The sequence below is a fragment of the Morus notabilis genome, unplaced genomic scaffold (genome assembly GCF_000414095.1).
Source record: "Morus notabilis unplaced genomic scaffold, ASM41409v2 Scaffold15, whole genome shotgun sequence".
In the NCBI taxonomy this organism is placed as follows: Eukaryota; Viridiplantae; Streptophyta; class Magnoliopsida; order Rosales; family Moraceae; genus Morus; species Morus notabilis.
Genome location: NW_010367234.1, coordinates 630,701 through 648,876, shown reverse-complemented (window position 1 = coordinate 648,876; position 18,176 = coordinate 630,701). Strand labels below are relative to the sequence as shown.

General features: G+C 36.1%; 2 protein-coding genes across 2 annotated transcripts in view; one reads left to right on the top strand and one right to left on the bottom strand.

The window, feature by feature from the left end:
* Positions 1 to 507: 507 nt before the first annotated feature.
* Positions 508 to 13,581, bottom strand: LOC21405633 (trafficking protein particle complex subunit 11). Its single transcript, XM_024174789.1, has 9 exons — positions 13,052 to 13,581; positions 12,890 to 12,951; positions 12,336 to 12,450; positions 12,077 to 12,200; positions 11,856 to 11,936; positions 10,956 to 11,294; positions 4,704 to 4,870; positions 3,774 to 4,603; positions 508 to 2,758 (listed from the first exon to the last, which is right to left on the bottom strand). The coding sequence occupies exons 1-9, from the start codon at positions 13,393 to 13,395 to the stop codon at positions 1,278 to 1,280; spliced, it is 3,543 nt and encodes a 1,180-aa protein (XP_024030557.1). The 5' UTR covers positions 13,396 to 13,581; the 3' UTR covers positions 508 to 1,277.
* Positions 13,582 to 16,831: 3,250 nt separating this feature from the next.
* LOC21405632 (isoflavone reductase homolog) overlaps positions 16,832 to 18,176 on the top strand; it is a 6,559-nt gene continuing 5,214 nt past the window's right edge. Inside the window, exon 1 of the mRNA XM_010112123.2 lies at positions 16,832 to 17,211. Within this exon, the coding sequence (XP_010110425.1) occupies positions 16,879 to 17,211 (333 nt within the window). The 5' untranslated portion in view covers positions 16,832 to 16,878. The remainder of the gene's footprint in view (positions 17,212 to 18,176) is intronic.

Sequence of the window (18,176 nt, the reverse complement as noted above, 5' to 3'; positions counted from 1 at the left end):
ATACTACGATTCCTTTTCAGCAAAAAATAAAATAAACATTAAAAATAAAATACTACGACTCTTTTATTTATTTATTATTTATTTGGCTTCAAGTAAGAGAAATAACCGCATCTACATACCAAAGTTTCCAATAAAGTGCTCTCGCCATTCATAACCTTCTCACCCATCAACAAACCAAAATTTCAAAAAAAAAAAAAAAAAAAAAAAAAGAGAGAACAAGAATATGAAATTTGTAGATAGGAATTCCAACAATAGATCTTTGATTTTAACCGTAAAATCTATATTAAAAGTTATCTATTCAATATATTTTTTCTTGATATAATTTTCAATGTTTATTAAAATTTATCTATTCTATATATTTTTTCTTGATATAATTTTCAATAACATTTAACGATAAAAAACATACACTATCAATATGGGATCCTAGGATAGGACCCAGAAAAAATGACGGCACCTGTATCCTATTAACCCATTGTTATGCACCTGTTGGATCACATCTGCGAGGTCTATGAACGTGAACAACGTGTGGTGCAGCTGCATTACTATCCTCCACTATTCTGGAAGCATTCTTAAATTAAATAAAAAAAATCTATGAAATAAAAATTTTCTTATTTTTTTGAAATGGTTATATTCATCTTTCAATTATAGAAATACGAAGATGGAATTAGAATATAATTTAATACTACACAGACACCAAACATATAACAGTATTAAGTACCAAGTACCATTATTTCAGCAGTTTAGCTCCCCCGTTGACTGTTTCAAACACCAACCACCATGAAATGAAATACAATCACTGCAAAACTCCTCTTGTCCCAGAAGCAGGAAAACAAATTTTCATTGAACATCCTGTTAGCGTTATTCATCACCCCCACCGAATCCTCTCTATTCCAGCTGTGTGTGTTAGTACTAGAATCAATTACTAGTAGCACTAGAGTTCTCTTTTCTTCTTTTTCAACCATGCCCTCATTCCTATAGTATTAGCTGCAGCACGTGCACCGCGACGAATCTTCGGTTCCCAAGTCAAGAATTGTCCAGCACCACTTAATCAATCGATCCCCGCATAGTTGCAACCAGTATTTATTGGTCTGAATTTCTTCACAGATAGCAATACACTTTTCAAGCGGAGTTTTTCAAGAATAATGATTCACTTGGTCCTTGGTAGAGTATTCAGTCACCATGCAACGACCAAATCCAACCAAGCACATGTCATAGCCGAACCTGTTGTCAAAATTTCAAAACCCCTTTTTGTGATTGCTATGCTTCTCAAATTCCATTTATTCAGCTGCAAGGGATTCTGTCTGTTTCTCTCCCACATCCACCATCTTGAAATGAGGCTTAGAAGGAAACACAAAAAGAGTCGACACAGCATTCGATGGTTGAAATGCCGTCGAGTATCTAACCGAGGTTACGGTAAATTTGGGCAACTGTTGCGCGCCTGAGGCGAGTGGCACAAGCTTGTAACTGAGGATGTTCTCAGATTTTGGAAGAACATAGATGGTATCATTGTGCGACCCACACAAAACAAAACTTTGTGCGTCTGCCAATGACAACTTAAGCTCTTGAAGCAAGTGAGTTTGGTTCTGAACTTTTATATAGTACGTAAAGGGATCTCCCAGAATTCCATAAGGAGGACATTCCAAGCTCACAACCAAAGATGGCAACTCTAGATTCACATCGGGAAGTATTTGTTTAGTCAAAACCGAAGATTCTGTTGAGCCAGGTTGCTCTCCAGTCCCAGAATCTCTTCTCCATCTTACACATACATTTCCTAATCGGAGCTTTGGAAGATTCACCTTTGGAGTGATACTAAAAACCTTCTTAAACTCTTCTCCTGGCACAACAATTGCAGGATCTAAGCGGTCGCTGCCATGTTGCACAGAACACGACATTCCAATGTCATCCTCATCTGCTTCAACAGATATGGACATCAACTGCAATGGTACATCAGCACAATTTTTTGCACCAACAACGAGTACACTCGTTTCGTTCAAAGGCAGTGTTGTCAGCTGATCAGACTCAGGGACTGGCTTGGTTCTCGAGAGTAACAATGGGTCACGACGGAATGGCAACATAAAACGGTGGCTTATTAAGATCGCCGTCTTTCCTTCTATTTGTAAGCTCTTATGAATGTTAACTTTATGAGCAGTTGAATCATCACCATCTGGTGAATAACCCAGGGATACATAGAGCATAATCGGTTTTGGCCTGTGCCACTTGATTTCCAGTTTGCAAGACCATGAATCACTGCATTTCAGAAACGGAACAGAAACAAGTCCAAATGATTCTTGTATTTTCTTGATTTTCTCAACACCCTGATCAGATTCATCTTCCCCTTCAGGTCCAGATATGCCAAGAAGTTCAACATGAGCATTATCCATAGAGATATGTTCTGATTCCCTTGGACTGAACAAGCCGCCGCCTCTTACATCCACCAGATTGATCTTCAATTCACCGGAATGAACATCATGGCCCTTACTGGTCACAGTAACAGGTACCAGAAAGCTCTCTCCAACAAACGCAGGGCCAAAAGCACCTAAGTTAAGATCAATTTGGGGTTCTGGTTCCTCAACCTGGATAGCTTTCTGCCCAGTGAATGACAGAGCAGGATCCTTGGTTGGATGAGTTTCCACACGGTCTTCAAACTTCCAAAGAGGCAAATCATTCATTGAAGCAGGACTTTCGGCTCTGCAACAAATTGTGAAGTGGGGCCCCATTTTTGCAATAACAGATATGCATTCAAGCTTTCCACTTTGATCTGAAATAGCCAAAGAGTTTCTATTATCATTAAAAAAAAAAAAAGAGAAAAGAAAAGAAAAGAAAAAGTGGGCAGACAAAAATAACTAAAGGGACAGATAAAATCACAAGTCATAAAAAATGGGGATGACAGAATAATCCAATTCAATTGGATAACCAACCAATCCAAACTAATCCATCTAACTAGATTGGACTGAATCTAATTGGAGTGGATTGATTTGGATTGGTTAGTTCTACACAATTGGAGTGGATTGAAAAGAATTTGAATTCTGAAATCAAATTAGACTAAATAACGTCGGTTGTTAAACAGAAGAAATCCACCAACTGAACCAAAACAACCAATCTTTTTGGTTATGAGTTTGTGTGTGTGTGTCAAAACTTTTCTATTCTCTTCTGTTGTGCCTAAAACCAACACCCAAGCCCAGACCCAATAGAATTGCACTGGATTCGATGTCAATCAAAAAGTGGATTGGGAACTAAAATGAAGAAATCCAATTATTATTGGATTGTATATCTTTAAACTCCACAGGATGCCAAATCCTGTGTAATTGCCAAGCCTATAGCATTATTTTAAAACCTTAATATAGCAAATAGGTGGGCCGATGTAACCTAATCTAAACTGATTGCTAGGCCTAGAACATTAGTGTGACACTCGGACAAATTATGAATTGCAGTCCCAAAAATTCATATGCAGTTCCAAAAATTCATATGCACGAACACGTTTGCACGCCATTCAAATCTATTGATTAACTCAAATGAATAGCTACGCAATTGGGGCATGTTCAATCTCACACAAAACAAGGGCGTGAACTATCATTTAAAAATACTTTCCTTTGGCCAGGTTCTGGGAAAATACCCTAGCAACAACACCCAAGCATTTCCGAATTCAAACTTCCACTTATTCTATTACCTAGTAAATAGGGGTCAGTATCGGAAGATTCGAAATGCATGGTATAAAACAAATGTAAATTAGCCTTATTTGAATGGAAGTGACAACAGGAGAGCTATTGATTTACCAGGTTTGACATCATATGTCAATCGCAGCCATCTATTTGAAGAAAGAGACAAAGAGGGAGCAGTCTCTACTCGGTGACTGTCTACACCACTTGCACCTGATGGTGCTTGTTGAGAATTCACAACAATAAAGTTACAAGCGGGCTGATTGAACTGGACTTCTAATTGGTCAATCACAAAAGTAAGGGGTAGCTGTGATAGAAGTGATAGTGTTATCAAGGTGGACGAACCAGGCTTGATTATCTGTTCATGGAAAGCAACTGAGGCAAGAAGAACCAGTCTAAGGGGACTGACAAGATCAATCTCAAGATGAAGTGGATTATCTCCAGTTACTTTGAGGTCAGTTTTGTTTTCGGTTTCTGTCAGCCCCAACTCTCCACCAATGAACCCAAAAACTTCATTGTGTATTATTTCCTTTTGTAGAAGACTAGCAGGTCCAGCCGGGCCACATTCTTTTCTGGAAGACTGGACACCAGTATCAGATGAGATAGGCAGTGCAGCCATCTCAAGGGAATACTCTACAAATTCTTTCATCATACTTTGTTTCCTCGAGCACTCTCGTAAATAACCCAAGACCTCCCACAATGGAGTGACCCATCCCTCTCGTCTGTATAGACTAGCAATGCCATCAAAAAGCTGTTTTGCATTGCTAAAATCACCCACACCGTAGTATTCTCTTGCCATTTGGAAACCACAAAATGCGCCAATTCTATGGACTTTGAGATTACTGAAATAATCATAAGATTTCTTAAGCAAAGCGATAATTTCAAAGGAATCTTGAAACCTTTTCCCGTCAGAAATTGCATAATGGATATACTCTTCATCAGTCAGGCTGAAAGACATCAAAAGAATCTCAAACGTTTAGTGCAAAACCTATAACAGAACAAATTCAAGATTCAAAGGGAACATCATAATTTTCAACTAAGACTTACGGTTGCATGACAAATTCATTTCCTTGCTCAATCAATCGAGCAAACTGACCAACATATGTTGAAGGGACCACGGATTCAGCACTACTATCAGTGGCATTAAGAGTTTCAGATATTGAAACTGCAACTTCCAAAGAAGTCCTCTTCTCCTTTAAGTATTGAGCAGCTAACTGTTTCAAGATCACGTCTTCATTCATATAAGCCAATGCAAGAATTACAAATACAAGCATCTAATTTTGTGAATAAAATCATCGATACCAACATAAAGACAGCAGTAGTACAAATCAAAGCAGAAAATCAAACGAAAGATAGAAAAGGTAGAAGAAACAAGGAAAACAAGGTGCATGTTTGGAACCGTTTTTGAAAACGGGTTTCACGTATTTCGAGTAGCAAAAAATGAAAATGAAAACAAAACGACGTTTGTTTAGCAAATGTTTTGAAAACGAAGTGAAGGAATTAGAAAACAATTGAAAGTTGTTTTCACTTTTCTGTTTTCATTTTTGAGTACTTATCAACAATATTATAATATATTAATTAATAAACACGATTTCACTTTTTTATGTTGAAATCTTGCCTTAGTTAGTTCGGATTTCCAGGGCTGCATTATTCTATATTAGGATAGCTAAATATTTTGTATTAAGTTACCTAATTTACGTTTATTCTCTTTCCTTATTTAGGCTAGATTGTTTCCCTTATTCTGTTCACACGGTTGCAGACTGCAACCATTTTTCTATATATATAGCTGTAATTTTTCATTCAAGTAATAAGAGAAAATTAGAGAGCCTACCTTTTCTCTCAGTAATTTTCATGGTATCAGAGCCTACCTCTGAAAAACCCTAATCCCTTCTTCATGGCCAAATTCGGCATGGCTACTAAGAGACAAAGCTCTACATCCGAAGTAACCTCCAATCCAGAAACTGCCGCACCAGCATCGAGCAGCCATGGAGGACCGGACACTCCTTCTCTTCTCATCACCGGCCACAAACTCAATGGTCAGAACTATCTCCAATGGTCCCAGTCGGTTATGATGTTTATCTGTGGGAAAGGCAAAGATGAATATCTCACTGGTGAAGTCACCATTCCAGAAAAGAATGATCCCAAATATAGGCAATGGAAAACCGAGAACCATATGGCAATGTCATGGTTGGTTAACTCGATGAACAATGGGATAGGAGAGAATTTTCTCTTGTACTAAACAGCACAAGAAATCTAGGATGTTGTTAGGGAGACATATTCAAGTTATGACAATACTTCATAACTCTTTGAAATCGAGGCTAAGTTACACAATCTTCGCCAAGGAGACCTCACGGTCACTCAGTATTTTAATACACTCACTCGCTATTGGCAACATCTTGATGTATTCAAAGTCCACACATGGAAGTGCCCTGATGACACAGCCCTCCACCAGAAAATTGTGGAGCAAAAATGGACGTTCAAGTTTCTTCTCGGCCTCAACAAAATTTAGACGAAGTCAGAGGAAGAGTAATGCGGACCAAACCTTTTCCTAGCATTCGTGAGGCCTTCTCAAAAGTTCGACGTGAAGAAAGCAGGAAAAAGGTGATGATGGGATCTCAGGAATCTACTCCAACACTTGAAGGATCTGCTCTTGCAGCACGAGGACCGCCAACAAACAACAATATTGACAACCGACAGAGGAGAGGAAGACCATGGTGTGACCACTGCCGCAAACCAAGACATCTCAGAGAGAATTGCTGGAAAATTCATGGCAAACCCGCTGATTGAAAGCCCTCAGGACCAACAAATGACAAAGAAAATCATGCCTATGTTGCTGCCTCCAAAGAAGATAGTCTAGCCGCAAGTGAGACAAGTCCTTTCACCAAAGAACAACTTGAAGTCCTACAAAAGTTTTTCAGCCAGAATATTCAACCTCAGCCAAGTACTTCCGTGCCTGAAACCAGTATGTTAGCACAAAAAGGTAACCTTCCAATGGCTTTTATAGCTAATAAAGGGCACGTGAAATCATGGATTATTGACTCTGGAGTGTCAGATCACATGACGGGAGATGCAACTATATTTCACCAATACAAGCCATCCAGTGAGAACTTACCATCCGAATTGCTGATGGTTCCTCATCCAAAGATGAGGGAACGGACTCGGTCCAAATTACTAAGGACTTGATTCTAAACTCTGTCCTCCATGTTCCTAGTTTGGATTGTAATTTACTTTCAATTAGTAAATTGACCAGTGATTTAAATTGTGTAACTAAATTCTTTCCAAACTTGTGTGAATTTCAGGAATTGGATTCGGGAAGGAAGATTGGCAGTGCTGAGATGTGTTCTGGGCTTTATCTACTCAAAAACAACACTCCTCTAAGTAGACAAGCTCAAAATGAAAGTGGTGTGTCCTTTAAGAGTCAGTCAGTTTTAAATTCTTATGTCAATAAAGATAGTGAAATTATGCTATGGCACTATCGTCTTGATCATCCAAATTTTATGTATCTAAAAAAACTGTTTCCTTCTTTGTTTATCAATAAAAGTTCAATGCCTTTTTATTGTGAAATTTGTCAACTTGCCAAACATATTCGTAGTAGCTATCCTAGTCATTCGTATAAGCCATCTCAACCATTTGCCTTGATCCATAGTGATGTCTGGAGCCCCTCAAGAGTAAAAAACATAACAGGAACTCGATGGTTCATATCATTTGTTGATGATCACATTAGATTGACCTGGATATTTCTCATGAAAGAAAACTCTGAAGTAGGTCAAATTTTTCAAAATTTCAATTCCATGATACAAACTCAATTCCAAACCAAGATTCAAGTTTTAAAAACTGACAATGCCAAAAAATACTTCAAAACTATCCTTGGTAAATTATCTCTTAAGTCAGGGCATAGTCCACTTAAGCTCTTGTATTGATACTCCTCAACAAAACGGGGTTGCAGAAAGAAAAAACAGACATCTACTTGAGGTAGCTCGATCTCTCATGTTCTCCACTAATGTTCCAAAGTATTTCTGGGGAGAAGCAGTTCTTACGTCTGCATACCTGATCAATAATGCCCTCCCAAGTTCTCCAATTCCAAACTCCTTATCGAATCTTTCTCCAAAACTACCCACATACCAAAATTATTTCTTCCTTAGATCCAAAGGTATTCGGGTGTTTAGCATTTGTTCATATCCATCAGCAAAATCGTAGCAAATTAGATCCTAAATCCATCAAGTGCATTTTTCTCAGGTACTCCTCAAACCAAAAGGGGTACAAGTGTTATTCACCTACTACCCAAAAGTTTTACAACTCAATGGATGTGACCTTCTTTGAACATCAACCCTACTACCCCAAATCTGAAATTCAGGGGGAGAACATGAGGGAATATCAGCTTTGAGATGTTCCAGCCAATACTGAATCCTATTCTGGTCATTCACCACAATCCAATGAATTCTTCCTGAGACTATGGATCATATACAACCTGACAGTGAATCCGAGAGTCAACAACCACCTGCAAACTCACCACAAAATCCAGTTTCTAATCCATCCACTCATGACCACAATCACTCCAAATCACCACAAACTGCAAGTAAAGAGATGTTAGAAGGAAAAGGCCCGAAAGGGAGATAGAGCACTCAACTCCTCTCGCACATGTTCAAGAACCTGTACTGAATCCAAAACCTGTTCAAATTCACTCAGGTAAGGAAACTTCCACTCTTGAGATTGAGAATGAAGCAATTGCCACTGATGATTGTGATATGCCGATTGCTCTAAGAAAGGGTGTTAGAACATGCACACAACACCCCATCTACAACTTTGTCTCCTATGGAAAATTATCTCCATCTTATCAGGCATTTGTTTCGGCTCTTGATAGTGTGAAGGTACCTAATTCTATTCAGGAAGCTCTCAAGAATCCAAAGTGGAGGAAGACAGTTGGTGAAGAAGTTAGAGCCTTGGAGAAAATGGCACATGGGTAATCTCAAATCTCCCTCCTGGCAAGAAACCAGTTGGCTGTAAGTAGATTTTTACTGTCAAATATAAGGCTAACGGTAGTATCGAAAGACTAAAGGCCTGCCTAGTTGCTAAGGGCTTTACTCAGTCCTATGGAATAGACTACCAGGAAACATTTGCTCCAGTTGCCAAACTCAATACTATCCGGGTTCTTCTTTCCCTTGCAGCAAACCGAGATTGGCCATTACACTAACTGGATGTAAAAAATGCATTCTTAAATAGTGATCTGGAAGAAGAAGTGTATATGGAAATGCCACCGGGACTGGAAAAATTCCCACAACAGCAACAAAGTGTGCAAGCTTAAAAAATCTCTGTACGGCTTCAAGCAATCTCCTCGTGCATGGTTTGACAGGTTTGCAAAGTCAGTAGTGAGGCATGGGTACAACCCAATGTCAGGCATATCATACACTGTTTGTGAAGTTCTCTCCAGAGAAGAAAATAGCAGTACTGATTGTGTACGTTGATGATATTATTCTAACAGGTGATTATGAATGAGAATTATTGAGATTGAAGAAGCTTTTGGCCAAGGAATTTGAAATCAACGAGCTCAGTGAGCTAAAATATTTCTTAGGCATGGAGGTGGCACGATCCAAGAAAGGAATATTCGTCTCTCAACAAAAGTATGTTCTGGACTTACTAAAGGAGACATGCATGCTAGAATGTAAGCCTGCAGACACTCTAATGGATTCAACGAAAAAGATAGGGACTGAAGAAAATAGTGCTCCAGTAGACAGGGGGAGATATTAGAGACTAGTAGGACGACTAATCTACCTCTCACACACACGACCTGATATTGGTTTCTCTGTTAGTGTTGTAAGTCAGTTTATGAACAACCCAACAGAAGAACATATGGCAGCTGTGAACCGGATTTTAAGGTATCTTAAGATGACACCAGGAAAATGCTTGTTATACAAGAAGAATGATCGTAGAGATATTGAAGTCTTCTCAGATGCAGACTGGGCAAGAGATATCTTAGACAGGCGATCTACATCTAGGTATTGTTCCTATGGGGAAATCTTGTGACTTGGAGGAGCAAGAAACAATCTGTAGTTTCAAGAAGCAGTGCAGAAGGTAAATTCAAAGCACTAGCTCTAGGTATCTGTGAAGGAATGTGGATACAAAGACTACTTGGTGAGCTAGGAGTACCAAGTGAGAAGTCCATCAAGATGTTCTGTGACAACCAAGCAGCCATAAGCATTGCAATGAATCCCGTGCATCATGACAGGACAAAGCACATAGAGATTGACAGGCATTTCATCTCAGAGAAGATTGAGAAAGCAATTATACATCTGGTCTACACTCCTACCAGATTCTAAACAGCTGACATACTCACTAAAGCTCTTCCACGAACTAACTTTGAAGAACTGAATCGCAAGCTGTGTATGGATGATATCTACAACCCAGCTTGAGGGGGAGTGTTGAAATCTTGCCTTAGTTAGTTCGGATTTCCAGGGCTGCATTATTCTATATTGGGATAGCTGAATATTTTGTATTAAGTTACCTAATTTCTGTGTATTCTCTTTCCTTATTTAGGCTAGATTGTTTCCCTTATTCTGTTTGATTTTTATTCTGTTCACACGGTTGTAGACTGCAATCATTCCCCTATATATATAGCTGTAATTTTTCATTCAAGTAATAAGAGAAAATTAGAGAGCCTACCTTTTTCTCTCAGTAATTTTCATTTTATTATACGCAAAACAATCTCTTAAAAACCAACCAAACGCAATTTCAGAATCGGTCCCAAAATGATTCTCAAAACAATCTCATTTTTACTTTTTATTGAAAACAAAATCATTTTGAAACCAATTCCAAACACACCCACGTTCTTAAAACGTGCAGCTGCAAAATTAGTGAACAATGGCATGCAGCCTCAGTTTTGGGACTTCACTTCAGAAGAATACATAAATGTATGGGGACATGCACATCGCCAAGCGAGTGAAGTCGTTATTGTTATTGTTAGCCACCTACTTCATAGTCTTCCAAATTCAAATTTTAGAATGAGAACTTTAGCTATTACTACTGTTACATCCTTTAACTTCCCTCAAACATGACATGTCTGCATATGCACACAATATGGACATGTGTGGAAATATGTGTGAGTGAGCTTAAGAACACGCATACAGATATTAGGAGAGTTGCAAAGTTATATGTACAAACAAGTTTTTATTTTTTCCCTTTTCTTTAAAAAAAAAAGGCGAAGTACTAAAACATGTTGCATGACAGGGGAAAGGGGTTTTGTTTATCAATTTCTCTTTGTTTGATACGTAACTCTACAATCCTTCAAGGTAGAGAAACACTCACTTGATAGTAATTAGCTGGACGGAATTCCCACTCGGTCAAAGATCGCTCCGCACTACCAACAAGAAATGAAATATTCTGAATGGTTGCCGAACTTGTCTCCAGTAATTCGGCAAAGACCAAAAACTGTCTGCTCATCCACTCCCAGTGAAGAAAAACAGCTTCTGGTGCTCCTACGAGCCTTGTGTATGAAGCATTGTGCCGACGGAACCACATAACCACTTCAGCAATCTTTCCACCATGCAACAACAATGTTGATATCTTGAAGTGCAGTTGTTCCGCAATAGTTTTTATCTCAACTAACCGTTGGATTGCAGGTAACCTAGTTGATGTCCCAATCATCTGTATACAACATTGCACATAAACCAAAAAAAAAAAAAAAAAGAAATGTTACCAGAAGTTCGAGTATTGTAGACTTATGTATAACTGGATGTTTTACAACCATTCCAACACAACAGTTGTTGATCCGTAACAGAATCACGTAAAACATATGTTTTGATATGTAACATGACATCTAGACCTCAAACTAAAATCAAGAGATATAATGCTTTTTTAACTTGTCTTTAAGGCAATAATCAAGGCGCATGTATGGTTTTATTTCTAAAGATTGCAGTGTTATTAAATATTTTATAATAAATAGTCTCGAGATGAAACCAAGCTTCCCAGATAACAGCTCAAACCACCAACTCGTCATTGCATAATGGTGCTACAAGAGCCTATATGATTTCTTAATTGACCATAGAAGGTAAAAAGTATGTTACAAAAGGAAGATCTATCCACCAGGAACTTGAGAAGCTAACTTCCATCAAAACCAACCAAGTGCAAAATATTTTGACCAAAAGGTATCACTAAAGGATGCAGGATTAAGACAGTGAAAATAAAGAGAGGTGTCGGTATACATACCTCACGAAGTGTGTGGTAGGCATCCTCATAGAATCTTATAGCTTCAGCCCAATCTCTTCGAAACTCTGCATAGACGGCAACCTTGCATGTCCAAGCAAGTCAATCATATAATAAGCAGCAACATCAAAATACTTTCTAAAAAAAAGTTCAAGAAGAAAAGTTCCTACATTCTTAATCATTTTAGCGTTTCTTTACCGAAATCCAAAATTAAGCCTGCTCACCTTGAAGCAATAACGAACGTTCAACTCAACTGAACTATAAATTTTCTTCTCAATCCGTGTCTTAATCCTTCTCCCTTCATCTCTATAATACGTGTTTGCAAGTTCTGCAAATATGCTGCTCAACCTGCACCAATGCACAGGGCAAATTGATTAAACATTTTCCTTTCCTTTTCGTTCTTTTTTTTTTTTTTTTTTTTTTTTTTTTTTTTTCTCTTGTTTTACTAAAGCAAACACAAGGTCAAAACTCAAAAGGTCATGCCTGTGAAGAGATTGTTTCAGTTCAGACTCATCATTTTGGGCAAAGGTAACAAAGTACTTAGAATCCATCTCAGCACGCTTCCGTAGAGCAAGCATTCGATCTTCAGTGATGTCATCTGCAACAGAGTTCAAATGACCACATCATCAAATTTCCTCTTGTTTCCAAAACATCACAATTTGTGACCACAACTAGAGCATTACAATTACAAATTCACATGTCAATTCTAATACCACAGTAACTCAAACAATTTTATCACTTTTCTTCTCAAATCGGATATATTAGCAAAATTCTCAGACTAGTTTATAGCCCATTACACTTTTCAATTTACAACTTCAAATTCCAATTCTAAGACCACAGCAACTCAAACAATTTTATCCCCTGTAATACGGGCGATCAACAAAATTCTCAACTAGTTTTTAGCATATCACAACTTTCAATTCACAACTTTATATGCCATTTCTAACACCATAGTAACTCAAATATCATTTTTCCCCCCCTCAAATGGGCTATTACCAAAATAAAGAAAAAAAAAAAAAAAGCTTAAGCTTACCCACCCTTTGAATGAGAATGCACAACCACAAGCACCAATCTGATATTCCTCGCACGAATCACCGCTCTGTCGACCAAAAAATAAAATCCCACTTCCCACTCAAACCAAAAGCAAAAAACAAAACAAGAAAATATGAGAAATAAAGAAAGAAAGAAATCGAAAGTACTTGAGATTGTCGAGATCGGAGCAGAGCTGGAGCCACTGGGCAGGATCGCCGGAGACGCAATCGGAGGAGAAGAAGGCGGCGACGACGGAGGGGATCTTGGTGCGGTGCTTGAGAAGCCAATCTCGCTTGAGAATGCCGTCTGGGTTTGGGCGTGGAATCTGGTCGTCCTTGGGCTTGGAAGCAATGAGAAGAGAGATCTTGGAGAGGTCGGGCAAGGCCAGGGAGTTGATCGGAGGCTGCAGAGAGTGGAGGTGCGTCGACACCGTCTGGTGAAGCTCCGGGCATCCCGCCACCGCCACCAAGCTCACCGGCGGGCTCCTCATCTCCTCTGGGTATTCCTCCATTGCTCGATAACCGATTTCTCTGTGAATTCTCGTAGTCTTCTTCTTCTTCTTCGACTAATCTAATAATTGAAGAAACATGTTACGAGGATTTTGGGGTGAGCAAGGGGAATTACAAGTTTTTGCAAGGATTACTTTAAAAAATGACCTCTGAACTATGCCATTTAAATCAATTTGTATCGTATTAAATTATTACATTATATTATACCATCTTGTTTTACCCTCATATTATATTACGTATTTAAACTTTTAAGAAGATAAAACTTAGGCCTGACTTTGGTCTCGAATCTCGATCCCTACCCAAAAACGAGAGGGACGAGGAAAGAGGTAGAGGAAATCAATATGGGATCTTTTGCAAAATTTTTAAATTTTGGACTAAAATGTAGTTTTTTAAAATTAGCAGGGTCAAAAAATCATTTTATAGAAATATAGGGATCAAAATATAATTGTATAAATTAAATGGGTCAAATTATAATTTAGGAAAATTAATTATTTTATTTGACCCTTCAAATTTTTTTTTTTTGTTTTAAAAGTATACTTCAATATTAATTATATATAAAATATAATATACGTGTATATATTTTTTGCAAAACACCCTAGACCTAGTCCTCTAATTTGATACTGACCCGATCCGGACATCCGACCTCAATCACGGTCCCTAAACTAGACCCTAACTTTGGCCTTAAAACCCTACCTCATCCCTAGTCTCGAACACTGACTTCGGACTTGGAACTCAATCCTCAACCTCGACTTAAGTCTTGGTCCTGAGTTATGATATTTTTGAAAATTTTCATTTGTTTTTTTAATACGGTCGTCTAAGTTAAATTATACAATATGATTTAATACAAAGTTTTTTTATATTAAACATTGCGGTTAATATATTGTAGTAAATTTAAATTTCGTATTAAATTATGCGATGAATATGTATTATCAAATATCGTATTATTCTTAAATAAAATAACACAGAGGGTTAATATAGTATACTAAACTTGTCCTTACGTAACTTTGTAATTTTTACTGACTTTAAATTTTAACAAGTGAATTATATTCTATTGAAAGAAGAGAAATATACAAATAAATATGGAAAAATAAAAGAGTTAAAAGATAATTGTCCATAATTTCAATCTATTTTTGTTCCAACTTCCAATAAAAGAGTTGTTAAAAAAAAAAAAAAAAAAAAAAAAAAAAAAAAAAAAAAAAACCCTTTCCCCCCCATATCTCCTCTAGTTAGAAATGATTTATTTATTTATTTCTCTCTTTCCATTTACTAATGCAATAAAAGAGAAAGTCATGTTCTTTTTTCTTTTTATCTTTCAATCTCCATTTTATACCTTTTTTTCCCCCAAAAAAAAATCTCTCTTTTATTTATGTTTTAATTCTTCCTGCCAAAAGCAGTTAAGAATGTCAAATATGATTATGCTTAAAGGGAAGTTCTCCTCCATTTTTAACAACTCTTTATTCTTTTATTTTAGTTGAGTACTATTACATTGAATGAGCAAAGTATGACAATATAGTATGAAAAAAGGCTTTATTGGGCCTAAGACTACTTGGTCTAGTGGCGTTGGGAGTTTTGAGGAGGTTACCGGTTTAATTACTTGTTGTATTAACAAAAAAAAAAAAAAAAAAGCTTCATTGGTAAGAATAGTTCTGAATCATCACATTATAGTATAATAAAAAAAAATGACTATTTTACTAAATTGAATGAAAATCTAATGGTTCAAAGATGTGGCTACATTTGTCTTTTTTTTTTTTTTTTTTTTTTTTGCCCTATCAGATACATGTTTTGTTTTGGCTGTCTGATTAAAAAAGAAAATCAAGTCTTCTTTTTTTCTTTTCTAGACAAATTATATGGCTGCCCTCTGAATTATAAGCCGTGTCATAAAATGTCCGCGATATTTTTTTTTTCCTTCCAGAACTTTAGTGGTTGCTACAAATTTTCCCCTCTGTTAAATTCTTAATGAAAAATATCATGTAAAATGTAAAAATTAATTAAAAAAACTCCTAATTTAAGATTTTTAACATAAATAATGCGTATTACACAAATAATGAGTATTATTTTAATATTTTAGAAAATAATTACTTTGTTAGTTCTTTCATATGCAGTCACATGAAAGTGTAATTACACAACAAGAATTATAATTTTTTTTTACTATACCTAACTTTCTCTTTAATTTGTTTGACCTAAGGATTTTTGGGATCATAAATGACGGCAACAACGATAACGAAAGTAAATATTTAATGAAGGGGAAAATTTTGCAAGAGTACTTATTGATGTTCAAGGGAAAAAAAATTAAAATTAAAATTTAGGAGACACAAGTGCTATAGTTTGAAGGACAACCATCTAATTTGTCATTTTTTCTTTTAATATCAGATCTGAACTCGGCAGTTTGTGATGTCATCAAATATAGAATTACCATCCCTTTTTTTTTTTTTTTTTTTTTTTTTTTTTTTTTTTTTCTGACAAGTGCATCAAATCCTCTTTTTGATTCACACAATTCTACAGCCGTGAAGTTTGGTCACCAGTTTCCTCAAATCCTTACGGAGGGGAAGGTCAACAAAACCGGTCAAAAATGGAGATATCAGTTACTCCATCGATGACAATGTAATTGCGTATTGTTTGCGTCAACTATCATGTGATCATTAGATTTCATGATCAGCTATGATGTGCCGCGTAACTCTTATGCCAAATTTCGTGAGATTGAAGCCTTTGACAAAAGGGGATCAGTGAGAAATGTAATGGCTAACATTGCTGAAAGAGTTTGTAATAATATTAGGGATAAAAATGAGATTTTAACAGCAAGATCTGAAAAATAAAAAACTGGTGGGTCTATGTTTTTTAAATCTTTATATCTGTATAAAAAATTATCCATTTTATATACTTTTTATTTTAGTGTGATTTTATATTTTGATCAAATTTAATAATAAAAAACGTGCATATCAGTAAAAGAATCTAAATTTTTTTCTTCGAAGTTTGAGCAAAATTATTATTTTTTTTGTTGATTTTATATGTCAAAATTGTTTTTTTTTATTGTTAAATATTTAAAGAGTATCTTATTGTAAGTTCTTTTTTTTTGGTAGAATATTTTTAGAAATTCTAACACTTTAGGCAGTGTCACTAATTAATATTTTAATGTAATCAAGCAAAACATTGTATACAATATAACATCAAAGATTGGCAGTTCACATCTTACTTTTCAAAATATTTAGATTATAGTAATGGTTGCAAATTTCAAACACCAACCACCCCCATTAGCATAGCAAGTTGCACATGTCTAAATATATTTTCTATCGATTTTTTTATATCATGTAACAAATCAAGAGTGGCTTGTACTACAGAAAATTTAGCGTTAGCAAGTAACCTTCGTTTGTTTGATACAAGGAAAAAAAAAAAAAAAAAAAAGCAACCCTAAACTCTATATATAGTACATTTAATTCACCAACAATATATTGGAAACAAACAGAAAGAAAAGAACAAAAAAAGAAAATATGGCCACGAAGAGCAAAGTTCTTGTGGTGGGTGGTACTGGCTACATAGGGCGGAGAATTGTGAAGGCAAGCCTAGCGCAGGGCCACCCGACCTTTGTCCTTCAGCGGCCGGAGATCGGGCTCGATATCGAGAAGTTGCAAATGCTTCTTTCCTTTAAGAAGGAAGGAGCTCATCTTGTTGAGGGTTCATTTTCTGATTTTCAGAGCCTTGTGGATGCGGTGAAAAAGGTTGATGTTGTGATATGCACCATGTCGGGCGTGCACTTTCGCAGCCATAACATTTTGTTGCAGCTCAACCTAGTTGAAGCCATTAAAGAGTCGGGAAATATTAAGGTACGTTTTATAAAGGATATTAAGTGTATAGTTTTGTTGGTTCGCGTTCTTAAGAAAAATTGGCAGATCTTGATATTTTGAGAAAAAATTTTCTGATCAATATTACAAGTTTAGAGCTGGAAGAGGTTAAATAATAAGAAAGTCTAAATTTTGCTCATAGTTTGCTTTTTTTTTTTTTTTTTTTTTTGTTGTTTTATGCTTAATTTTGTTTTGTTTTGTTTATTTATTTATTTTTTAAGCTTTTTCTCAGTTTAGTTTTGTAAGAGATTTTTCTTTTCTTTTCTTTTAATAATTTAAAAAAAAAACAAAATCCAGTTTCGGATTATTGTTTAGTTTATTGGATTTTATCATTGTTATAGAAAGCATCTTGCCATCACTTTTGTTTTCTTTTTCATCTTTTGCTTGCTCCTTCTAATAGTACTGGTTCCTATTTTCTAAGCTAATAAGAAGATACATATGCCTGAATGACTTGAGCCACTATTAAAATTTACTTCATCCTAGAGGTAGTATCCTAAAAACATTGTTAATATATAATTTTATACATATAAAAATATGAACCTTCTCCGGTACGTCAACATACCGGTAGGTCAGGTTTTTATCCGTTAAATCTTCATAAATTCACGTAAAAATTAAAAAGTACACAGATCTAACGGTTAGATAAACTTGAACTACCGATACGCCAGACATACTAAAGAATTTCTCATAAAAATATTATTAGTAATTATATCTTTGTCTTCTTTCTTCTTTTTCTTCTTCTTTTATTTTTTAGCCTAAAAATTCATCTTACGTTTTTAGATTAAAAAACAAAATTCGTTGTACGTTATTCACTGATCAAGTACAATTTCACGACAATCACAATCACTTGTATGATCACTTCATTATTGTTCAACACTACCAATAGTGTTAGGTGCCTTAAGGCATATCGTAATTAGTTGCTAATGATAGAAAGGACATGTAATAATTTA

What these genes read in the sequence shown, in the direction of transcription:
- LOC21405633 (XM_024174789.1), bottom strand. Translation starts at nt 13,395, where the DNA reads ATGGAGGAATACCCAGAGGAGATGAGGAGCCCGCCGGTGAGCTTGGTG. An exon ending in TCCGATCTCGACAATCTCAA is followed by an intron (nt 12,952 to 13,051) that starts GTACTTTCGATT and finishes TTTGGTCGACAG; the next exon opens with AGCGGTGATTCGTGCGAGGA. An exon ending in GACATATGATGTCAAACCTG is followed by an intron (nt 2,759 to 3,773) that starts GTAAATCAATAG and finishes TGGCTATTTCAG; the next exon opens with ATCAAAGTGGAAAGCTTGAA.